Consider the following 26,016-nt stretch of genomic DNA (forward strand, 5'->3'; position numbering starts at 1 on the left):
CCGAAGGGTAGAGTTCGGTCTCGACTGGGCCCCATGGGCGGAGTGCCGACCGCTGCCTTTGGCCTGGGTAGTGTATGTTGTGCAGGGGCAGGAGTACTCACGGGCTGCCGAGATGGAATCGAGTCATCTGAGTCTTCTGCCCCCGATATGATCTGGAGATCAGGCGAGTCTTCCTCAGCGACGAGTGGAGCCTCGTCCTCGGAGATATCTTCGAGTGGATCCTCGTCCCCGGAGACGTCCTCTCCGACGATCTCCTCCTCAACGATGGCCTCCGGTGCTGGTGCTGATCTCCTCATCTTGTGTCGACAGGCCCTCCGATCCGGTCTTCTTCGATCGGAAGGAGGCACAGGCTATGCAGGTCGACTCGTCGTGTTCCGGCGATAGACAGAGGTTGCAGACCTCGTGATGGTCGCAGTGCGGGAATTTTACTTGACATACCGGGCGTCTCTTGAATGGAGTTCTGTCCATGAGGCGTAGGCCGTACGGCGCCGATAGGCCCAACAGCCCGCATCGACGCACCAGAATGTAGCTGGTGATGTCGAAAAGTCTATTCGATGTTGAAAATGTTTATATAAAGTTTCACGCTTCGAAGTTGCTGAAAAAGTCTTTTCTAGCCGGAGCGGAAAACTTTCATCTGAACCCAGTGGCGGAAAAAAACAATCTGAGGATGGAGTCGATGACCATGCGCAGTATTGTCCAAGGGAGGAGTCACCTATCTCGTGACTAAAAATACTTCTTCCAAGAAGACAACAACCTGCAATCATCCGAGCCCAACACCAGAAGGCAATCTATTGCTAAGTGTACGATCTCCAGCTCATATGCCTCAAACACCTCAAACTGCGCCGAGTCCAGAACCGCTCAGATGAAAAGGAGCTTCTGAGAGGGGCACAGGTGCGACTTCGGCACGTTGATTGAGAACGAGAACCCCAGCGAGTGCAGGAGGTCGGCCGTAGTCTGGAGGTGGGAAACGACTGTTTGGGGCGAGCCCGCCTTCAACAATCAGTCGTCGAGATAGGATAAGACTGGAACCCTGATCTGCGCAGATGAGCTGGGGCCACCGGTAAACTGGAAGTGCTCGTGGCCTACCGTGAACCACAGGTAGCGCCGGTGGGCCGGCAGGACGAGAATGTGGAAATATGCGTCCTGCAAGTCCAACGCTACCATCCAGTCTCCAGGGTCCAGGGCAGCTAGGACCTGAGCTAAAGTCAGCATCTTGAACTTCTCTTTCCGGAGGAAGCCGTTGACACACCGGAGGTCCAAGATAGGGCGTAGGCCTCCTTTGCCCTTCTTGGGTACCAGAAAGTAGAGGGAGTAGCAACCACGTCCTACTTCTGGCCTAGGAAAGCGCTCGATGGCCCCCTTGGCAAAGAAGGCCATAACTTCCTCCTGCAGAAGTTGCAAGTGATCCCGGACATACGGTGGCATGGCTGGAGTGGTCGCCTCGAAGGGGAGGGAGTAGCCCTTTCGGACAATTTGCAGCACCCACCTGTCCGACGTGATGGAGCTTCAGCGGAGGAGGTGATGGCAGACCCTGCCCCCCACTGGTGTCGAATGGGCCTGAAAGTTCGTACTAGGAAGGCTTTGAGGCAGATGCTGCGGGAGCAGATGTGGACTGACCTTGCCGTTGTCCCCCGGCAACGCCACGGCGGTTACCACGTCCGGGGCTGCGTTAAGGCTGGAAGGGCGTGTGGGGGTGTCCCTTCCTTGGCCACGAAAGAGGCGAAAAGCAGAAGTTTGCTGACGCTGGCCTGACAAACCCAAGGACTCGGCCGTAGCCCTGGATTCCTTCAAACGCTCAAGTACACTGTCTGCATTGTCGTCAAAGAGGCGACGGCCATCGAAGGGCATGTCCATGAGCGTAGCCTGGACATCGCCCGAGAAATTGGCGGACCTCAGCCAGGCGTGGCTGCGAACCGCCACAGTCGTGGAAACCGCCCTTCCCAGCGAGTCTGTGGTATCCAGTCCACACCTGATGGAAAAACGCGCCGCCTCCCGCCCTTCCGCAAGGGCTTGGGCGAGCAGGGCCCGGGCCTCCTCCGGGCACTGGGGCAGCACGTCCGCAACCATGTCCCACAAAGAGAGGGTATAACGGCCCAAAAGGCATGCGGTGTTAATAGACTGCAACCCCAAGCTCAATGAAGAGAACAGTTTGTTTCCAAACTGATCAAACCTTTTGGATTCCCGATCCGGAGGTGCGGTCGGGAATGCGGTCTGGGACGTAAAGCCTGGATCACCAGGCTCTCGGGGTGGGGTGCACAGACAGAAAGCTAGGGTCGCCCAGAGCCGGGCGGTGTCGTCGAGCCACGTTCCGATCCACAGGTGGCACTGTGGAGGGCTTGGACCAGGTGCCCAACAGAATGTCAGTGAGGGCCTCATTGAACGGCAGTAGAGGCTTTGAGGAGCTTACTGGCGGCTGAAGCACCACAGTGAGGAGGTAAGTTATCACGGCCGCAGCAGGGAGCTTAAGAGCCAAGGCCTTGGCTGTCCTGCGCAACACCACATCATGAGTGGCACCCTCCTCCGTAGCCACGGAGGGAGGAGAGATGAATCCAGTGTCTGGCGTAGTGTCCAGACCACTGGCCTTCCCTAGCTCGTCTGCCCAGTACAGGCTTAACTGGCACTGCTGTGCCAGAGGGTCCTCAGACCTCTCACAGTCCTCCCCTTTATCCGTGTCCTGGTAAACAGGCTGGAATGACGGAGCTGGGTTGTAGGTGAAGGCCTCACCCCAGTTTGACGCTGAAACTAGGGCCGGCGTCGTCCGAGGACGGCGCCGGGAGCAACACCATGGGGGTCGGCGCCAGAGGAGGGGTCGTAAGGTCAACTGGCGTCGACCGGGATCCAGGCACGGATCCCCCGGGGACTGGCAGCGTCGGGACCAAAGTCGACGACGGCGTCGGGGCCGAAGCACCCAACGGCGCGGGGGCTGGAGCCACCGGCCTGCCTAGGCCTCAAGTCGGGTGTGCGGGGCCCGAAGGCACGCCGGCAGACCTCAACTGAGGTAAGTGAGTCCTCATGGCAATGAGGAAATCACAAATCTCCTCCGGCGTCACTTGCAGGCCAGGGACCGGAGAATATGGGCCTGGAGGCGGCGCCTGCGGCTCCGACAGAGCTGCGCGGGCGGTATCGCACAAACCCTCAGCCGCGTCGGGCGAGCAGAGTCAGAAGAGCGATGTCCCCTCTTCGACTTCTTCTTGGAGTGCTTCGACTTACCGGAGGACTTGGAGCCCGACGAATGCTGGTGATGACTCGACGAGCGACCGGACCCTCGACTTCCTCTTCGACGTGACCTCGAGCGGCACAGAGCCGACTCTCGAGTAGCTTGCGGGACCGCTCCCGCCTAGTTTTCCAAGTCAAGGCCCGGCAGTCGGGGCACGACTTGTCGTCGTGGTCGGCCCCGAGGCAGTAGAAACGCCGACGGTGGGGGTCAGTCACTGACATCAGGCGGTGACAGGCGTCGCACGGCTTGAAGCCAGGAATCCCTACGGCATCAGGAGTCGAAGACGACTCAAAAAAAGATCAAAAAGTTAGTCAAAAAGTGACTAAGAGTAATGCTCTTCTCGGATCTGCGCTAGCTGGCGCAGACATAAGAAGAACTGACATCAGCGCGTGAGGGCGGTGTCTAAGTACTCCGACGACGTCATCCCGGCGATCACAACGCAGACGACGGACGCGGAGCCGCAGACGACACCTACCGACACGCAAGGGTACTGCTGACGAAAACTTTCCGGATCCAGCCTGATACCTGGGGATATTCTAAGGTAAGGAATCTAACACCTGTTTCTTTCAGATTTCCGCAGCAGAGGACAACAGAAAGAGTTACGGGTGAAAAAAACCTGCAGAAGGCTTGTCAAGCAGCCAAGAGAAGAACAGGAGGCCTAGTCTCAGTGCCAACCTGGTGTGAACAATCTTCAACAAAACACTCACACAAGAAGGGCCAGCCAGCAGCCAACAGAGCCATAGTCCCAACAAAGAGGACTCTCAGGCATATGAAGCACACAGATCACACAACAGGAGCGACTCGCCCCAATGAAAGAACAGCTCACAAAATGGAGGAGGAGGAGGTGGAGGAGGAGGAGGAGGAGGAGGAGGAGGAGGAGGAGGAGGAGGAGGAGCCCCACCAAGAACCTCCGGATGGCCGAGTCCGCCGGGGCGTGGAACAAGAGGGTGCCATCAAAGGGAAGATCCACCAGCCACTCCTGCACATTCTCCAAGAACACACTGTCCCGAAGCCAAGCATGGCGGCGAAGGGCAACTGAAGAAGCCATGGCACGACCAATCACCTCCGGGATGTCCAGAGCGGAGCGAAGAATAAACGCCGCCAGCTCACAGCCATCTAACGCATGGTGCCGCAAGTCAACACCAGCACTCTTCTAGAAGCTGCAGATCCAAGGGACTCCGCAGAGTCCCACAAGCAAGATGTGGCTCTAGCCAACACACAAAGTGTTAAGGGCCTGCAGAGCTGCACTGGTCGACGTAAACATATTGTCCAGCGGGCCTCCAGGGAGGGTAGAGCCAACAGCGATGGCAGAGAAGGAAAGGCGGTCCGCAAAAGGGTGCCACTGGCAGAGGGGTGGAGGGAAAGACACATCGGGGCACGCGGCGCTGGAAGGTGCCGGTGCAGAAGGTGTTGGGGCACCGGATCCCCCATGGCGGGGCGCCCCCAAGTCCCCGTGAGAGAAGAATGGAGCGAACCTTCAAAGGGGAGCAGCAGCGCCCACCCACCAGAGCCCTAGTGAAGAAACTCCAAAAGATGATCCGCGGGAAAATGAGCAGCCAGATCTCCCATGCGCAAAATTCCTACAGCCGTGGAAACAGCAAAAGCGAAAGCCGCACCCGCCTCCATAGGGCCTTGCAGCGGAAAAAGCAGCTCCTCGGTGGGGGACGACTGCAAACTAAGATGGCCATCCCCTACACCAAGCGGAGTGGGAAAGGGCAAGACCCGAAAAGGAGAAAAAGGTGCCAAAGAGTGGGGCACCTGTGGTTCCTCCAGCGAAAAACCCACGCCGCAGTGACGGCAAGGAGAAGTCTTTTGATGATGTTGGGGAGAAAGCCACGACGTGGCGGCCCATCTCCGGTGAGGATGATACAGCAGGCGCCCAACCTCTGGGGAAGAGAGCGCGTACGAAGACGAATCCACGACCTGACGCCTGTCCGGTGCTGTAGACTCCGCAACCTGGAGCAGGGTGTCATCGCCATCCAACACCACAGGAGACGCTGGACAGGACTCCACCCCATCGCACGGCGCTGGGGATCGGGCTGGGCTGGAGCCGAGATGGTCAAGGGGCGGCGCCAGCGACCTATGACGAGGCAGCTGCCTGTGTGGAGGAACGATAAGCACCTGGAGAGCGACAAGGAGTCCCCCGAAAGCTTCGACCCATGGGGAATACGAGAGAGGTCCACCGACCCTCACGTCGGCGCCAAGGCCGACTCGACCTCTGGCGAGACAGCCGCCTGCACAGAGGGACGAGAAGGACCCGGGGACTCAAAAGGAGTCCCCCACCAGACTCGACCCACAAGGGGACGAGACGGGCCCGCCAAACACTATGGTGCTGCCGAGGCCGACTAGACCTCCGACGAGACAGCCGCCTCCAAACTCGACCCAAGACAGGACAAGAGGGGTCCACCGACCCCTGTGGCGCCGCCAGGATCAGCAGCTGCCGGCGCCATAGCGGCGTCACCTCGGCCCCAGGCAGAATCGCCACCTGTCTAAAGGACCGAGGGGGGGGTGGGCTCAGGTATGCGACCCAAGCCCCAGCGACCTCCCGCAACACCACAGGGACTTCTGCAGGAGTTTGCGGCGAAGAAGAGGCCCCGTGGTCTGAAGGAGGGAACCCAGAAGGGCCACACCCCAATGACACTACATCCTTGGAGCCTGGAGCCGAACCAGTTGGCGCCGAAGCCGCCGGCAACGCCGCGGAGAGCCCCGCATGGCACAAGGGCTCCATCGACGTCCCAGGAGGTGAAGGAGGAGGAGGAGAAGCCAGCGAGGCCTGCAAATCTGCCGCACGTGTCCATCTGGGCTCTTGACGCCCCCTCACTGGGGAATGGTGGATAGGGGAACGATGCAAAGGGCCGCATCACCCGCGGAGAGCCAATGCCCCCAACAGGGCAGAAACTGCCCTCGTGGACAAACTGCGACACTTACCGACAGGGGAGCGACGCTCTTGCGGCAGAGCAAAGGGATGAGGATGACGACGATGACGGCCGTTCTGAAAACCTTCCGCAGAGGCTGAGCGAGGTGACAAAGCCGATATGGACATGCGAGTCAAGAGAAGTTTCATCCGGCGTTCCGCTGCGACTTCGGCATCAACCATTGCCTCCCCTCGCAATCAGTGGAGCCGTGATCCTCCCCCAAGCACCACATGCAAATGAGGTGAGGATCCGTCGCCGAAATCAAGCGCCCACAAGACGAACACGTCTTGAAGCCTTAAGGCATCCGCGCACTGTTTCCCACAACACACGAAAGATCGAAGGGAAAGGCCTAAACAGGCTCAGAGCATGAACCGTAGCCGCGTTGCACGCGGAAAAGGAAAAAACTGACATAGGCGCGCCGGGGTGGGACGTATGTGACCTCGCTGATGTCGCTGACAACACCTGTGCGGAGCTGTGCGATGCCGTTCTCTTGGAGCGCAGGGATGCTGGACAAAAAATGTCCAGATCCAGTCTCGCGCCTGGGGATAATTCTACGTTAGGGAATCTGCAGCTAGTAGTCTCTATCAGATGCAGAACTCTTGGTGTTCCCCATCATCAAACTCCTGAAGCAAGACTGTCCCAGGCCCAGTCTAAGATGCATCTGTTTGTATCAAAAGTTATTTTTTTGTTGTTAAAACTTTATTTCGCCCATTCAGGCCAAAAAAGTGCATAGCAAAAGGTGATCTCCGAATATTTACACAAATAATTCAATAATTACACTTCCATGATTTGTGCACAGTTAAAACCACTGACAGAAGCATGACCGATTAAAAATTCTAAAAACAATCATTACAGTACACAGAAAGTTGGAAAATAAATCCTCCAAATAGTCCTCCCCTATAGTTTCTTTAAAAGTCCTCTCCTAATCTGCCACATGGCAATAAAAAAACGAGATACTCCAAATACAATTGGAGGGTCAGTATCATATTTTAAAACCCTAAAAGCCTCTGCGCAACGGACAAACCCGAGGTTTTTTGCATATTTGTATTATCCAGTGCTTGCGAGGCGACACATAAGCAGGGCAGAAAAACAGCACATGGATTTCAGATTCAGACGTTGAATTACAAATTGGGCACAAACTTGAATTCTCGGGAGCCCATAACTGGTATGTACTGCCAGTGGTAAATTTCCCAATCTGAATTGCAGATACAGTTTCCAGGCCATAGGTGGGTAAATTACATCCAAGAAGGGTTCCTTCATATTCACCTCTTTTATTTGTAGGAACTCCATTGTCAACCTACCCTCTTTAACACTTTCCTGGAGCGACAACAAGTTGCATTGCCTGTCATGTTTAATAAGATCCGACCTGGAAATCATAGAACTGGATAGCTCAGTGATGACCATACTTCTGTCCTCCCAAGCCTGGTCAAGACACTCCTCATATGGGCCAGCCACGTTATTTTACTGATGACAAGTTTGGGGATAGCTCGGGGGTTACCCATAGCCGCCGCTAAAATGTCAAGGGCCTAAGGGCAATCTCTTCATCAATTGGCCTCAAGCCCATATCCATATGGAAAGGAACTAGTGGGGTGCTGTGTGGTAGCCCTATAAGCTGTCTCAAAAACGTGATTTCTAGCTTAACAAGGTCCACGGTGGAACTATGCCCCCAAAGCTCCGCTCCATATAGTGTAGCCCCTCGAGCTTGGGCCTTACATATCTCCACCATGGGAGCTGTTGGCTTGAAAGCAGATGTACTGTATAGTATCATTATCCCCACCATTGTCTGGGTGAGCCTAAACTGTGCTTTATCCATCTGTGGACCCCATCCAAATTGCTCAGATAGTGTAATGCCCAGATAATCAAATATCCTTACTTTGTCAAGAGGGGTGCCATTGAGGGAGGGGTTTGGGTGCGTAATCTTTATAGGGTTGAAGACCATAAATTTGGTCTTAGATAAGTTAATCTCCAACCCTCTCATGTTACAGAACTGTGCACCCCCATCCAGAATGCGTTGGATACCTAGGGGTGACTTAGACAATAACAAGGTATCGTCCGCAAACATTATGTTGTTTAAAAAAGCAATCAGCCCCTTAATATAGAGGCAGAATAAAGTGGGGGCAAAAACGCATCCCTGTCTCACACCCTTTTTAACAGGGAAGCACGAGGAGAGTTCCCGAAATTTTCCACATCTGACTTGTGCATAGCTATCAGTGTGTAACCTCACCAGCACATTAAGGAGATGGGTGAATCTCAAGATCCTCAAGTACTTCCCAGAGCTTCTTTCTGGGTACAAGATCGAAGGCTGACTTCAGATCAACAAATATGAGATAGAGGCTGCCACCCTCCATCTTCACCGTTTTCCAGAAAAGTAACTGTAGTCTAAATATCTGGTCCACGGTTGACATAATTTGATCTGAAGCCGGCTGTAGGAGAGTAGGGTCTGCAATCCTATGATCACCCAGATTTTTTGCTTTTGTTTCACTGGTTTACGACTTTCTCGGGCTGTGGGCCTGCTAATCAGACCCACAGCCTAGCTGTTCTCTCGCTAAATTGATATGTGTACCTTAGGTGCATTACCCAATTGGAACTGGGCCACCTTGTCAGACCCTGTAACTCAGGGCATCGGTGTACCCAGGGCCTACCAGGGGCTGAAGCATGTATTATGCCACCCCTGGATGGCCATCTAAATCTGACACAACTGGCTGCGCGACAGCTGGGGCAACGGAGCGTACTCGCCCTTTGCTTTAGATATAGTATACCTATATCTATATCTAACCCTCAAATGGACACCCGAATTCCTATCAGCCACTCCTATGGCAGGCCTTGACAATCCTGAAGGCAGAGTGCGTGGAATCGTGTGAATTGGGCTCTGGCACGAGCCGAGCCCGGTTGCAGCTTGCGGAACCAAGACCCAATGGCTGTTCCATGATAACGCGTTCCATATTGGTAACTCCGGTAGCGCGTTATCAAGACATGTCGAGTAAGGTGTCATACGAATCGGGATACTGACCCCTCACCAATGCTGGCGACGGGGTTAGCATTCCACCCTTCTAGAGGGACACGACATGTACGTAACTGTGAACCCCGTTTAAAGTTAACTGAAGCCTCAGCTCCACAAAATGGATGCTGCCACAACAGACACGAGTCTGACCTCCTGCTGCTGGGAGTCCTTCCAGCGAGGAGAGCTTGGACAAAGGGTTTCCTGTCCGGGGCGGTGCTCGCACCATCCCAGACAGGGTTTTGTGTATCCTGGGTAGGCAGGGCTTTACAGGAAGGTGACTGCGGAGTGGCACCCCGGTGCTCACTACGCATCTACCGGCTAGAACCAGTTCCAGGGGCACACCAGCCCCTGACCTGGGGAAAGTCCGGCATGGGAGAGGGGTGTAACTACCCCCCTTCCTGGTCCCACCCCTAGGGCAGGACCTAGTCACGTACCCACCCCTTTCTTTAGGATAAAGGCAGGAGCGGGGACCCTTCCAAATTAGATCATCTTTGAATCAAGAACTACTTTCTACGAAAGGACTTCAAGACTCTTCTCAAGATTTCTCCCTTGTGGCTAAGGAGTAGTCACCCTGCATCCGCAGGCACCATCTAAGAACCCTGCGGTTTGCTGCAAGTCCTTCCTCAGGAATCCGACTGCCCAGCTCGACGAGAACCGGCTTCCCTGGCACCTCTGACTTCTATCCACATCGTCAGCTCAGCTGAGACCCGTGGGTGCGACGAGACCTCGAGCGACCGGCCATCTTCAAAACCTGCACGTTTTCTTAAACCAGCACGACCACCGAGGGATCCTCTGGTGAGTGCTCTGGGGTCCGAGAAGCCCCGACCCTGAGCAGCTCCAGCACCGAAGTGCAGCCTCCCAGCATCTCCACGATCTGCGTGGAGCCCTTCTGCTCTTTGCTGTTCAGCACGTTGTCTGGTTACTAGCCGCTGGCTTGTGGCCTTCTCGACGACGTCCTACAACCAACGCTGCTGGTCTGGTTGCTCCAGACTGGCCTTTGCTCCCTTCTGCGAGAGGAGCACCCCGGGCTCTCCTGGTCCACTCAAGATGCCATTTTAGGTCCACCACGTGGCCCTGAGATTTGCCAAGGCTTGTTGCCCCAATCCTGGGCCCAGCGACGCAGACAGCATCAACCTTCGTGGGACAGCTCGCACCTCCATCCTGGTCGCCGACAACGCCTCCTGGTCCGTGAGACTGCAGAGCCTAGCGTCGCCCACTCACCTAGTCGAGGTGACGATCATCCGGTGCCCTCCTGGTACCCTCTGACTACTGGCTAGTAGTACGAACTTGGTCCCCTCTGCTTTCAGGTGTCATCCATCTCTGATCCAGGCTTGGATCTCTACGAACTATCTCCACTGGTCGCCGGCCAGCAACTCCTTCCTTCCGGCTCCTGGTTCGTCAGCGAGGACTCCCGACGTCTGTAAAGACTTGTGCAGCCGCAGCCCCCGGGCTAGGTAACTTCGGCATTTCGGTGCCCGCATAGCCTCAGTATCTAAGGGTCCCGAGTCCTTACCGCTTCCGACTTACCTTATCGGGTTCGCCCGAGACCACTAACGTTCCGTGCCCTCGGGCACTTGTATAGATTGTGCACTTGAGTATTTTCCTAAGAGTTTTGTTGTGTGCTTAGTACCCTGTCCTCATAAAGAGTACAGGGCTGTTGTGATTCTAATAAATACACTGTTTATTTTCATAACACTTGTGTGGTGTCCTTTCACTTGGTGTTCAAGGGGTATGTGATGGTATAACAGCTGGCTTAACACGCCCTCCAGAGTTTAGCCCGAAAACTGCTCGTATCCACGCTACTAGGATAGCTGGTCTAAGGTTGACTTACAACCAATCACCATAAGGGTCGTTTGGACCGATGCATAGTGATCACTAGAATAGTGAGCACTGTGTGAGAAGTTGGCCCGATATGCAACGTTCGCTATTCTAGCGACCGCTATGTATCGTTCCAACGACCCTTATGGTGTTTGGTTGTAAGTCAACCTATAGACCAGCTATCCTAGTAGCGTGGATACGAGCAGTCTAAGGCTAAAGACTCAAGAGGGCGCGTTAAGCCAGCTGTTTACCACACATGTACCCCTTGAACACCCAGTGACAGGACACCACACAAGTGTTATGAAAATAAACAGGATATTTATTAAGAATCACAACAGCCCTGTACTCTTTATGAGGACAGGGTACTAAGCACAAACCAAATCTCTTTAGCAAATACTTCAAGTGCACAGTTTAAAACCAGTGTCCGAGGACACGGAAAGGTTAAGGTCTCGGGCGGACCCGATAAGGCAAGTCGGAAGCGAGGGACTCGGGACCCTAGAGTAAGGAGGCTATGCAGGCACCGAAATGCCGAGTTACCTAGCCACGAGGGCTGCGGCTGCACAAGTCTTACAGGCGTCGGGGTCTTCGCTGACGAGCCAGGAGCCGGAAGAAAGGAGTTGCTGGCCGGCGACCAGTGCTGAATAGTTCGTAGAGATCCAAGCCTGGATCGGAGATTGATGAAACCTGAAAGCAGAGGGGACCAAGTTCGTACTACTAGCCAGTAGTCAGAGGGTACCAGGAAGGCACCGGTTGGCCGTCACCTCGACCAGGTGAGTGGGCGACCCTAGGCTCTGCAGTCTCACGGACCAGGAGGCGTTGTCGGCGACCACGGTGGAGGTGCGAGCTGTCCCACGAAGGATGATGCTGTCGGCGTCGCTGGGCCCAGGATGGGGCAACAAGCCTTGGCAGATCTCAGGGCCACGTGGTGGGCCTAAGATGGCGTCTTGAGTGGACCAGGAGGGTCCGGGGTGCTTCTCGCAAAGATGGAAGCAAGGGCCAGTCTGGAGCAACCAGACCAGCAGTGATGATTCTTGGATGTCGTCACAGAAGGGCACAAGCCAGCGGCGAGTGACCAGACAACGTGCTGAGCAGCGAGCAGAAGGGCCCCACGCAGATCGTGGAGATGCTGGGAGACTGCACTTCGGTGCTAGAGCGACTCAGGGTCGGGGCTTCTCGGACCCCAGAGCACTCACCAGAGAGTTACCTCGATGGTCGTGCTGGTTTTTAAGAGCGTGCAGGTTCTGATGATGGCCGGTCCCTCGAGGTCTCGTCGCACCCACAGATCACAGCTGAGCTGATGACGTGGGTAGAGGTCAGAGGTGCCAGGGAAGCCGGTTCTCGTCGAGCTGGGCCGTCGGATCCTTGAGGAAGGACTTGCAGCAAACCGCAGAGTTCTTAGATGGTGCCCGCTGATGCAGGGTGACTACTCCTTAGTCACAAGGGAGAAATCTTGAGAAGAGTCTTGAGTGTCCTTTCGTAGAAAGTAGTTCTTGATTCAAAGATGATCTAATTTGGAAGGGTCCCCGCTCCGGCCTTTATCCTAAAGAAAGGGGTGGGTACATGACTAGGTCCTGCCCTAAGGGTGGGACCAGGAAGGGGGGTAGTTACACCCCTCTCCCCTGCCGGACTTTCCCCAGGCCAGGGCTGTCGCCCCTGGAACTGGTTCTAACCGGCAGATGCGTAGTGAGCACCGGGGTGCCACTCCGCAGTCACCTTCTCGCAAAAGCCCTACCTACCCAGAATACACAAACCCTGTCTGGGACGGTGCGAACACCGCCCTCGACAGGAAACCCTTTGTCCAAACGCTCCTCGCTGGAAGGACTCCCAGCAGCAGGAGGTCAGACTCGTGTCTGTGGTGGCAGCATCCATTTTGTGGAGCTGAGGCTTTCGTTAACTCTAACCGGGGTTCACAGTTACGTACATGTCGTGTCCCTCTAGAAGGGTGGGATGCTAACCTCATCGCCAGAGTTGGTCAGAGGGCAGCACCCCGATTCGTATGACACCTTACTCGACATGCCTTGATAACGCGACACCGGAGTTACCGATATGGTACGCGTTATCATGGAACAGCTATTGGGTCTTGATTCCGCAAGCTGCAACCGGGCTCGGCTCGGGCCTGAACCTAGCTCACACGAGCCCACGCACTCTGCCTTCAGGATTGGTAAGGCCTGCCATAGGAGTGACTGATAGGAACTCGGGTGTCCATTGTATGGTTAGATATAGAGTTACTATACCTAAAGCGAAGGGTGGTTACACGTCTTCGCCCCAGCTGTCGTGCAGCCAGTTGTGTCAAATTTAGGAGGCCAGCCAGGGGTGGCATAATACATGCTTCAGCCCCTGGCGGCCCTGGGTACACCTATGCCCTGCGTTACGGGGTCTGATAAGGTGGCCCAGTACCAATTGGTAAATGCACCTAGGGTACATATCAAGGTTAGTTTATTGTCCCAACGTTTGGGGGGGTCATGTAGGAGAGTAGGGTCTGCAATCCTATGATCTCCCAGATTTTTTGCTTTTGTTTCACTGGTTTACGACTTTCTCGGGCTGTGGGCCTGCTAATCAGACCCACAGCCTAGCTGTTCTCTCGCTAAATTGATATGTGTACCTTAGGTGCATTACCCAATTGGAACTGGGCCACCTTGTCAGACCCTGTAACTCAGGGCATCGGTGTACCCAGGGCCTACCAGGGGCTGAAGCATGTATTATGCCACCCCTGGATGGCCATCTAAATCTGACACAACTGGCTGCGCGACAGCTGGGGCAACGTTGCGTACTCGCCCTTTGCTTTAGATATAGTATACCTATATCTAACCCTCAAATGGACACCCGAATTCCTATCAGCCACTCCTATGGCAGGCCTTGACAATCCTGAAGGCAGAGTGCGTGGAATCGTGTGAATTGGGCTCTGGCACGAGCCGAGCCCGGTTGCAGCTTGCGGAACCAAGACCCAATGGCTGTTCCATGATAACGCGTACCATATTGGTAACTCCGGTATCGCGTTATCAAGACATGTCGAGTAAGGTGTCATACGAATCGGGATACTGACCCCTCACCAATGCTGGCGACGGGGTTAGCATTCCACCCTTCTAGAGGGACACGACATGTACGTAACTGTGAACCCCGATTAAAGTTAACTGAAGCCTCAGCTCCACAAAATGGTTGCTGCCACCACAGACACGAGTCTGACCTCCTGCTGCTGGGAGTCCTTCCAGCGAGGAGAGCTTGGACAAAGGGTTTCCTGTCCGGGGCGGTGCTCGCACCATCCCAGACAGGGTTTTGTGTATCCTGGGTAGGCAGGGTTTTACAGGAAGGTGACTGCGGAGTGGCTCCCCGATGCTCACTACGCATCTACCGGCTAGAACCAGTTCCAGGGGCACACCAGCCCCTGACCTGGGGAAAGTCCGGCATGGGAGAGGGGTGTAACTACCCCCCTTCCTGGTCCCACCCCTAGGGCAGGACCTAGTCACGTACCCACCCCTTTCTATAGGATAAAGGCAGGAGCGGGGACCCTTCCAAATTAGATCATCTTTGAATCAAGAACTACTTTCTACGAAAGGACTTCAAGACTCTTCTCAAGATTTCTCCCTTGTGGCTAAGGAGTAGTCACCCTGCATCTGCAGGCACCATCTAAGAACCCTGCGGTTTGCTGCAAGTCCTTCCTCAGGAATCCGACTGCCCAGCTCGAAGAGAACCGGCTTCCCTGGCACCTCTGACTTCTATCCACATCGTCAGCTCAGCTGAGACCCGTGGGTGCGACGAGACCTCGAGGGACCGGCCATCTTCAAAACCTGCACGATTTCTTAAACCAGCACGACCACCGAGGGATCCTCTGGTGAGTGCTCTGGGGTCCGAGAAGCCCCGACCCTGAGCAGCTCCAGCACCGAAGTGCAGCCTCCCAGCATCTCCACGATCTGCTTGGGGCCTTTCTGCTCTTTGCTGTTCAGCACGTTGTCTGGTTACTAGCCGCTGGCTTGTGGCCTTCTCGACGACGTCCGACAACCAACGCTGCTGGTCTGGTTGCTCCAGACTGGCCTTTGCTCCCTTCTGCGAGAGGAGCACCCCGGGCCCTCCTGGTCCACTCAAGACGCCATTTTAGGTCCACCACGTGGCCCTGAGATTTGCCAAGGCTTGTTGCCCCAATCCTGGGCCCAGCGACGCCGACAGCATCAACCTTCGTGGGACAGCTCACACCTCCATCCTGGTCGCCGACAACGCCTCCTGGTCCGTGAGACTGCAGAGCCTAGCGTCGCCCACTCACCTAGTCGAGGTGACGATCATCCGGTGCCCTCCTGGTACCCTCTGACTACTGGCTAGTAGTACGAACTTGGTCCCCTCTGCTTTCAGGTGTCATCCATCTCTGATCCAGACTTGGATCTCTACGAACTATCTCCACTGGTCGCCGGCCAGCAACTCCTTCCTTCCGGCTCCTGGTTCGTCAGCGAGGAGTCCCGACGTCTGTAAAGACTTGTGCAGCCGCAGCCCCCGGGCTAGGTAACTTCGGCATTTCGGTGCCCGCATAGCCTCAGTATCTAAGGGTCCCGAGTCCTTACCGCTTCCGACTTACCTTATCGGGTTCGCCAAGACCACTAACGTTCCGTGCCCTCGGGGACTTGTATAGATTGTGCACTTGAGTATTTTCCTAAGAGTTTTGTTGTGTGCTTAGTACCCTGTCCTCATAAAGAGTACAGGGCTGTTGCGATTCTAATAAATACACTGTTTATTTTCATAACACTTGTGTGGTGTCCTTTCACTTGGTGTTCAAGGGGTATGTGATGGTATAACAGCTGGCTTAACACGCCCTCCAGAGTTTAGCCCGAAGACTGCTCGTATCCACGCTACTAGGATAGCTGGTGTAAGGTTGACTTACAACCAATCACCATAAGGGTCGTTTGGACCGATGCATAGTGATCACTAGAATAGTGAGCACTGCATATCGGGCCAACTTCTCACACCGGCCTGATAGGGGCTCAAGATTCCCTGCTCCTTCATCCACATCCTGCATGCGGGCCATTAGGACCTTATCCATGAGTTTTTGTGTGTTGTCGATTAAACTGATGGGTCTTTAATTGGAGGGTAGAATGGGGCAACCCTTTTTAGGTCCCGCTGGTGTTAGCAGCGCGAAGCGCTGCATCCAGCGAAAGACCTATTGTTGTCGACTTGCTGGGAATGTTGGACAGGGGATGGGCATGCGCCTCCCTCGGCGATTTCATTGCCTGTACGCGCACGTCCAGCCTGGTGCCGTGCACATCCCCTGTCCCACATTCAGAGCAAGTCAGGCTTTCGAAATCGCGCGCACACAGAGACACACACACACATACACACGCACAGCTACACACACGCACACCTACACACACACAACTACACCCACACACGCGCACCCCCCCTCGCTCCCCCCCACTCAACGGGCTTTTACGTCGCATCACGGGATGTTCTGGGAGTTGGAGGACCTTCCTCGCTTGCACCGTCACGCCTTGCCTGCTCTCTCCCGGGAACCCCAGCAGTCCCAGAATCCCTGCTTTCTTCTGGGCTCTCCACTACCCACACCCCTCTGCCTCCAAGGTGCCGCGCTCCGGACGAGCTACGAATGTTCTCTGGGCAGGGCTTGCTGTCTGCGCCGTTTGCAGCTTTGTGCTATGCTGTGGTGCATTTTGTTTGCCAAGTTTTATTATTACGTGCTGTGTTGGAATGGAGCACTATGTCGTATGTTGTGTTATGGTTTGCTGCCCAATGTTATGCTCTTACGTTCTTCTATACAATACTGTCTCCTGATAATGCTCAGCTGTAAGAGGCTATTGTGTTATATTGCCTTGCAGTATGTTATAAATTAGGCACAGCGTGGATGCAATGGCGCCATGATTTATAGCTCCTGTACTGGACCAGGTCCGAGGACAAGGTATATAGCACCCTGCATGGATTACTCTTTAATAATTCTGTGCTGGACAGGCTGCCTTGTGGTGCGTGGGTATTGTCAGGGCGTGCTTTGGAGCGTAACTCTTACGTCTTTGCTGGGGCCTTTGTGTGGGGTTTTAGATATCAATAGTGCACCAGATGGAGTGGCACCGGGTGCCCAGGGATGAGGAGCCCAGTGTGATCTTGAAGAATTTCGGTGGCACGGGCAAGACCCGGTTTGGGGAGCCCTGTTCGGTAAAAAATACAATTGTGTTACCAATTTCCAAACAATGCAAGCACATTTTATGTAAAAGATACTAAATTATCTTAAAATGTGCACACAAAAAAAGAACCTCACAATGACACTGGGTAGGGTGAGAGACCTAGGCAGAAGTGAAGGCAGGCAGCTAGTGAGACTGAGATGCACATTGTACCACAAGAAATGTGTAGCTGTTTCCTACAGGCGCGCGGTGGTTTAGTCTGAGGCAATAACGCACCAGGTTCAGCCAATTGCTAAACTAAGGAGTTTCCTGACATGCTGTGTCAGTATGTCACGCGCCATTTGTAAAAGACCAGACCTTTTTGTAGGACATGTTTTAGTGATCAGTCACTGTCGGAAATGCCTTAGTTTACACCCTGATTCAAACAGTTTTTTATCGACTTGGCAGCTCTGCTTACACGGAGACAGATTGCTCTGCAGACCAATTACTGTATAACTTATATTTCTGAAGCAAACTGTTGCTATGTTAGGAGTCTACCATCAAAGGTTTGGGGAGATCAATGAGTGTACCTTTGAAAGAAGATAGGGTAGGTTCACAGCCAGCCAAATGTCAGATTATGCAAAGCGGTCTTGACTCTGTCCCAGCGATGCAGATACATTGTTGGCTTAACAGTGCATTCAACCCTAGGGTGTCAGTCGAAAAGGGTTGCCACATGTCCAGTATTTTTATGGCAGGTAAATCCAGTATTTTTCTCTTATGAAATATAAACCTAAAACAGGAAATACATTAACAATTCACTTATAATTATTGGAGAGCTGTGCAAATTATTTCTAAGCGATTAAGGCAGAAACACCGAGGATAATGTGCTGCATGGCTAAATACTTTAAAGTTTCCTAAAGGCGAGACCGTTGCATTGCAAATGCTTTTTTGTCCAAGCCAGAGATAGCGAGCTTCGTATAATTAAATAAATAATGAATGAATAAAAAAATACTAGCAGACATATAGAGTGGCTTTGGAACAGCCCTCTTTATTCATTGCTCATTTCAAGTGTCATATAAAATATTGCTTCTACCAGCGCAGAGGACAACATGGGGTAATTCATGGTCAGCTCACTTAAGTCCTTGGCTCTCTTGCACTGTGGGCGATGCATTTTGCCTCAACACGTGCACATCTGCCTAAAAAGATGTACTTAGCATAGAGTGCTGCCCAACTGGTATGTTGCTGCTTCTGTCATTGTATCCACATATATACTACAACAAGTAACATTTTACCTACAACAAGCCAGGACTATTGGCTTTGTCAATGGTTGTTAGGAGCACAAGATAAAAAAAACAACAACTATGGCTTTGTTGTATATAATTTTGAAAATGCTTCAGTTCTAAAAAGATGAGACTTTGAAAGAACTATAGCCAGTGTCTTTGAAGTAACATTAAAGGCATTAACGGGTGTTACTGCTGCAGGGTTACGGTGTATTTTTACTCACCGAAGCAACTGGTGGTGCTCAAGGCCTGGCCCACTTAAAGCCCTGCCTCTATTCTTTATCGTTTTTATCTTTTTAGTCTTGTGTGTTAAAACATATATTTTTAGAAAGGTTCAAAGCCAATAGTTCTTTTTCTGTGCATCATTAAGAATAATTTTTTCCTGTTCTGTGCTTTAAAGCTAAATTATGGTTTCAATGCACGCTCCTGAACACTTGTTCGCTAAAAAGCACTGGTACTGTATTATTCCAAATATTTGCAATGGTGAATTCTTTTCATTGTTATTAAACATTTTTATTGGAAGTATATAGTCATAATTTTTATGTCTCAGCATGACATCTGTTCTTTTTTTGCACCATGTGGTATGTGTCTGGAATATTTAACAAGCATTTGCAATGCAGTAAGTCTCGCAATAACGAGACTTTGAGCTATAGGCAATGCCTTTTGATTATGTATTGGTTTTCAAAACATAAATAAAAGGCATGGTCATTTACAATGCCAATAGCTTAAACTCTCGTAAATGCGAGACCTATTGCATTGCAAATGCTTGTTGAATATGGGTACTATCTCAGCACCTTTCCAGGTTTCAGGAGGATTCATGGCCTTTAGAATAGCATTAAAAAGAGCACACAGATATGGAACCCAGACATTCGGTTCCTCCCAAAAGAGATCCCCCGGGAGTTTGTCTAGACCAGGGGCTTTGTTTGGGAGTAGGCTATTAATAGCATTTCTAACCCCAATCAACGAGATATCCAATGCCCCCTCCTGTAGGAGCTCCAAAATTCTACTTCAGATGTCTGTGCTTAAGAGGACTTCCGCTTCACAGTCATACAAGGTCCCAAAGGGTGATTCCCATACTTCGGGTGCTATGTTAGGCTCTATAGCCACACGTCCATCCCCCTCTCCTGAGCTCACTAGCTTCCAAAACAATTTAAAAGCATTATCTTTCAAAAGCTATTTTAAAATACGGTCATCTCAAGACTGGATCTACTGCTAATATTGCACGGGCTGTCTACAAGTTGGCGTGAGCTATCGCAAAAACCTAAATACCCAATTAGAAGGATCTTGCAGTGAGGTACTTTAATTCATGCTAAGTGCTATGAAGGTCTCCTGTGTCCAGCTTTCCACACACTGCCTGCCACCCATACTCCTCCACGTCCTTCTGTACACAGAGAGATTGCTCCATAGAAATTGTCTTCAAATCTTGTATTTTGAGTGATATGACCACCAAAGGCCCTGATTCTATATTAAAAACATAGTCTCGACTATACCATTTCCCGCTAAATGGCAATATTTCTCTCCATATGTTCCCATACCTGGAGTGTCATGCAGTTTGGTGCTCACTTACCCTCCATTTTAAAGAACAGTAGATGTTTCAGCACCCAGGCTGCATTGCTAAATACATATAAGGTCCCAAAGTCGAGACCGATGCATTGCAAATGCGTGTTTATTCTATTTACTACAGTTATGTTTTAGAACTTCTCTTCAGTTTTAGGTTTTCTCTGTAACCACACTCGCTTTAGTGGAACATTTCTAAAAAAATTCCATTTACAAGAGTGATGTCGAACAGTAATGTACATTAAATACAAATGATGTAAGTTTCTCATTTACAGAAACTTAAAGATTTGAGGCATCAAACCTCAAAAAGAGCAAAGTGCTTGGGATTATTTTCTCAAACTCGTTGATGATCTGAAGACAGTGTCTCAGGTATACCATGAATTAGCACAAATTAGAAAACAAAGAATTTGCATGATAAAGTGGGGATCATAATGCCCACTTTTGTAAGTACCTTTACATATTTAAGGGGTTTTCATGCTGCAGAAAAGAGACTTTTCCCAGCCCAACATCTAGGGACATTAGTACTATCCGAAGAGCGGTTTAACAACTTTAGTACTAGTTTATTCCCAGAATACAGCAACTGAGAGACCAATTAACTTTTGCAAAGTTACTGCGACAGGCTTGCTCCACTATGGCGGTTTCTTTTTGTAACTTTAGATTAGTTTCTGCACAATACTTTTTTTTACTGTAACCTGCAAATTATGCAGCATATGGTGGATTATGTGGCAAGGGTACCAAAACTATACATATATGAAGTGGACGCAAATTCTCAGAATTCCAGTGGGCCTATGTATCTGAGACAAACTCTGTTACTGTGCAATGAACCTTGGCATGGGTAATCATTAAATAACCCTTCTGCTTAAAAAATAACCTATGTGCTGTTCTACCAATAAATAGTAGATCTAAGACACTGCGGGACTGATGTAGATTTCGACAGACCGGATACTCTGTCACAAATGTGACAGATATCCCATCTGCCATATTACAATTGCCATAGGCCATAAAGCACTTGTGATACTGGGGACGGGGTATCCCTCACATCTGTGACGGAGTATACCATCTCCCGAACTCTAAAGGAGACCCACAGTTTGACGACTACAACTTTTCTCAACTTCAGAGAATCTGAGAAGTTATTGAGTCGTGTTCAAGAAGAAAAGCAAAGGCAATGCAGTTTCAGTTAAATTTATTGCTAGGAAAGAAGACAAACACTACTTCCTGACCCAAAATACGACGAACAAAGCAATTGCTTATCAGTAGTACCCAAAATTTCTAATAGCCATTCACCCTATACTTCCACTAAGGCTAATCCAAATAAAAATCATTGATGGCCCACTTCAGAAAAGAGACTATTTCATATAGTTCCAAATTATGCATCGTGTATGGCATGTCAATCTGTTGTGCGAAGACATGTCAGATGTATAGTGATACATGTCTGTGACAGACTAATTTTCTGAGACGAACAGAACATTCTCAAACTTAATAAGCCAACCTACCTTCTGAGCTCCTCTGGTATCCTTCAAAGTGGAAAGAAGCTCCTCCAAGCCCTTCAGTTTGGCTTCCATTTCAAGAGCCCGGTTCTCGGTCTCTGTACGCTCCTGCTGTGCTTGTTGCATTTCCTGCATGATCTTAAGTTTGTCGTTCTGTAGTTCAATCATGGTTTTAGAGAATTTCTCTTGCTGGGCCAGAGGCAGAGCTCCACTGAACTGCCGCCGCAATGACTGGACAGTCTGGCGCAGATGTTTGGCCCGGTTTCTACCTTCCAGGCGAGCATAGTAGAGGGCCTGCTCTTTGCCATCAAGCTTCTGCTCTAGACGCAGATTGCAAGCTTCCAACTTCTGCAGCTTCGCTACGGCAGCTTCCAGTTTCCCAACCGCTGTAGCTTCACTGACCTGGAGAGCTATGATGTGTTGGTGTAGTTTGGCAATCAAGGCTTTTTCGTCAGACTGCGACTAGTGAAACCAAACATAAGGGTAAATAATTAAGTATAATTAAAATGGCACTAAGTAAACATCTTGAACAATGACCATACAAGGCCTTCAAAGTTCCTGGGAACATTTGCTGCATTAAAAACCAACAAGCAAAACAAAGTACAACGGGATATAATCAACAGAAATTAGATGTGGTTTTCAAGAGAGGTACTACTGAACAAGTTACTCACCTTCAGGAACGCTCCTTCTGGTAGAGTCTCTAGCTAGCAGCAGATTCCTCACCTTTTGAATATGGTATCAGACTGGATTGGGAAACTTTTCAGCAGTACCTCTGACCGCACCCAGTAGATGGTGCAATGGAGCCAGCACTAACATTGTTCCGCTCCAGAGGACAAGAGGCCTAATCCCCTAATCGGAGGGTGTCTGTATTGCTAAACCGGGCGGTTGTGCGATGAGTGCCAGTGTAGACTGGACAGCAAAGACAAACTTCTGCCTGAGAGTGCAATGGCTTTCAGGCACAACTTTGTCTTAGATGCCCCCCTCCGATTAGGTGACTAATCAGAGGAGTTTTGCGAAAACAGATTCTTTTGAATTTATATAAAAGATTCTATGATTATTTAAATTAACTTCCCAGTGGAAATTCATTGTTTCTTTGTGGCATAAGTACGCGTTTATCGAATTTATCCCCTAGGTACTCCGCTGCATTATGTTGTCTCTAGGCAAACATGACTGTCCAGAGAATAGTCCTTTGTGAACATATGGAGGAAGGCCCATGTAGCCGCCTGGCTAGTGTGTAGGACAGGGACTCAGTGTGCCAATGCAGTGGTAGCAGTTTTGGCCTCGGGAGAATAAGCATGCAGTCTTTCCGGAGGCTGCTTTTTGGTCAGTGCATAGCAGATCTTAATGCAGAGCACAAACCAGTGGGTGATGGTTCTCTTTTGCAGAACCTTGCCTTTATTCACTCCAGATACCAACACAAAGAGCTGATAATCCAACTGGTGTTCTTTGGTACGATTTATGTAAAAGCTCAGTCCTCTCTAAGGGTCCAAGACATGGAGATTCTCCTATTTAGAAAGGAGAGGCGGAGCGCAGAACGCAGACAAGATGATGTTCTGACTGACGTGTAACAGTCACAACTTTAGGCAAGAATGATGCACATATACAAAAACCAACTTGTTTAAGATTAAGGTCAGGTAAGGAGGGTTTACACAGAGCTTAAAGCACACTCACAGACTGTGCAATGTAATGGTGATGAGGGACATAGTCTTGAGGGTAACAAGCCGCACAGGGCAGACGTGAAGCAATTGAAGGGAGTGCACATTAGAAATGTAAGGACCAGGTTAAGGACCTAATGTAGCATGACAAAAAGAGAGGAAGGAAACAATTGTAACCCTTTTAAAAACGCGTACCAACTGGAGACTTAAACAATGCTACAATGCTGGCTGATTCCACAACCGCAAAAAAAGCTCAAGAGCTGAAAGGTATCCTTTAACCGTGCTCAGAGCAAAGCCATGCCGGGCTAGGCAACTTCGCCTGGAGGGTGTCTATCTGCCAAGTACCACACTAAGCTACCCTTTTACAGTTTTTGTCAAGGGGTATGCTTGGCTGCCAAGATGACATCAACTATCTTCAGAGGAAGATTGAATGAAGTTAGCTGTTGCACTCAGTCTCCAAGGGGCAGCTTGAACGGAGGACTGATGCTTAAGCCCAGCACTTCTGGACAAATAGGCCACAAAAGAACGCATGAGTTTAGAACACATGCCATTACAAAGCGGCCATTACAACAACCACGTTGTCACATCACATACCATTACAACGCAAGTCATTACAACGACTTGCTGTAGGGGGGTGCTGGATGTTGGAATAGTATAATTTACTATTCCAACTCCAGTCTGTGCAACAGTAAGGAATATGTTGGATTTAAAATTCAACACCTTCTGCCCCCTACAGCTAGTCGTTGTAACGGTTTGCGTTGTTATGGCATGCGATGTAACAACGCGGTCATTGTAATGACCGAGTTGTAATGGCATACGTTGTTTCATATGCGGGGTAAATTATGTTTCCTGTTCTGCATACTATACTCTCCATGCCCAATCCTGAGCCACTAGGATGACTTGGGCCTGGTCTGTCCTAATCTTCTTGAGAACTCTGGGCAGGAGAGGTATCATCAGTAAGGCATATAGGAGTCCCAAGTTACACTCAAGGCAAAACGTTTGAGTGAGAGACGTCTTGGAGACTCCAACGCCAAAAGTGCTGACATTGCAAGCACTCGGTGGTGGCAAACAGATCAAGCGTTTTACCCAGTTCGTGAAACATACATTGGGACACCTTCAGGTGCAGCTCTCACTTGTGATTTGCAAGGCAGAGTTTGTCTGCGCTAGCATTCAACAACAGTGACAGGTGTGTGAGAAGTTGGCCTGATATATGATGCGCAATAGTTCTAGTGATCACCTTGTATCAGTCCAAACAACCCTTATGGTGATTGGTTGTAAGTCAACCTTATAGACCAGCTATCCTATTAGTAGCATGGACAAAGCAGTCTTAGGCTAAACTCTTTTGGCATGTGAAGCCAGCTGTTTTACCACATATAACCCCTTGAATACCAAATGAAAGGACACCACACAGGTAGTTATGAAAATAAACAAGATATTTATTAACTAACAACCACCTCTGAACTCTTTATGAGATCAGAGGGCTAAGCACATGACAAGACTCTTAAGAAAAATAAGTTAAGTTGCACAAGTTACAATGTTGCCCTAGGGGCGCAACAAACCATATACTAAACAAGTGGTATAAGGAAGTTGATAGAAGGAATGGAGCTGTCCTGAGGCTGTAGGATCGCTGGGACTACACTATCCTAACTTTAGGTAAGTAATAGGAGGCCCACGGAACGCGTGTGCAGAGTGTGAACTCACACGCGAGATGCGTAACAACGTCTATGGACAGTACAGTTCAAGAAAAAGGTGAGTACGGACAATCCTGACTAGGTAGGACTCAAACGACTGTGAAACTGGACACTAGGAGAGTCAATCTACCCTTGAGCACCGAAATGCTCTTGTTACCTCACCCACGGGCTGCGGGTGCATAGGTGCGAAGTCGTGTCAGGTTTCTGCGTTGAAGTCTATGGAGCCTGAAAGAAAAGATGCTGCAGGCGACCAGGAGGAAGATTTCCGGTGTGATCCAAGGGTGGATTAGAGATGCTGAAGACCTGAAAGCAGAGGGGACAATGTTCAAAGTCACTAGCCAGTGACTGGAGTGGAACCAGGAGTGGAACCAGATGCTGTTGTCGCGATCAGGTGAAGAGTGGACGCTTGACTCTGCAGCCACGTGGACCAGGAGGTGTCTTTGACGTCCAGGATGGTGGCACGAGCTGTCCCACGCAGGTTCTCGCTGTCGGTGGTGTTGGTTCCGGATTCAGCATCAACAGGCCTTGGCAAAGGCAACCCACGCGGTGAGTGGGAAAGACGTCTGGTGCGGACCAGGAGGGTCCGGGGTGCTTCTCCTTTGCAGGGAAGCAAAGGCCAGTCTGGAGCAACCAGACCAGCTAGGAGGTCACTAGCCAGCCGGCAAGTGACCAGACAACGCGCCGAGCAGCAAACAGGCAGAAGGGCCCCACGCAGATCTTGTGGATGCTGGAGGGCTGGTCTTCGGTGCAGGAGCTGCTCAGGGCTGGGGCTTCTCAATCCCCAAAGCACTTTGTCGAGGTTACCTCAGAAGTCGTGCTGGAAGCGAATTGCAGTTTCTCCAAGATGGCCGGTCCCACGTGTCTCGTCGCACCCACGGATCTCAGCTGTGCTGCAGATGCGAGTTGAGGTCGTAGAGGTCTGGGAATCCGGGTCTCGTCGGGCTCTGAAGTCTGGATCCTCGAGGGAAGACGACAAAGTGAAGCCGCTGGACGCTTGATGGTGCCTGCTTGTGCAGGGTGGACACTCCTTGCCCACAAGGGAGATTTCTTCAGTCTTCTTTGTAGAAAGTCGAAGTCCAGAGTTTCTCCTTGCAGAATTTCAGTTCAGGATTAATCTACTTTGGAATTGGACCAGCTCCTACCTTTTCTCCTAAAGGGGGCTGTACTATGGGTGGGACCAGGAAGGGGGGTGGTTACACCCGCTATCCCCTGTCCGGTCTTGTGCCAGAGCTGGGGCTGGAGAGCCCCAGGAACTGGTTTGGACCAGTGTATGCACAGGGACACCTTGTGTGCCACAGGCATGTCTCAT

General features: G+C 51.1%; 1 protein-coding gene across 1 annotated transcript in view; it reads right to left on the reverse strand.

Annotated features, from left to right (window-relative positions):
- The window catches only part of CEP290 (centrosomal protein 290), a 1,386,965-nt gene that overhangs the window by 697,785 nt on the left and 663,164 nt on the right, over nucleotides 1-26,016 (reverse strand). The window contains exon 30 of the mRNA XM_086918001.1: nucleotides 21,368-21,823. Coding sequence (XP_086774127.1) covers nucleotides 21,368-21,823 — 456 coding nt within the window. The remainder of the gene's footprint in view (nucleotides 1-21,367; nucleotides 21,824-26,016) is intronic.

This window comes from Lissotriton vulgaris, chromosome 1_1 (assembly GCF_964263255.1).
Source record: "Lissotriton vulgaris chromosome 1_1, aLisVul1.2, whole genome shotgun sequence".
Classification (NCBI taxonomy): domain Eukaryota; kingdom Metazoa; phylum Chordata; class Amphibia; order Caudata; family Salamandridae; genus Lissotriton; species Lissotriton vulgaris.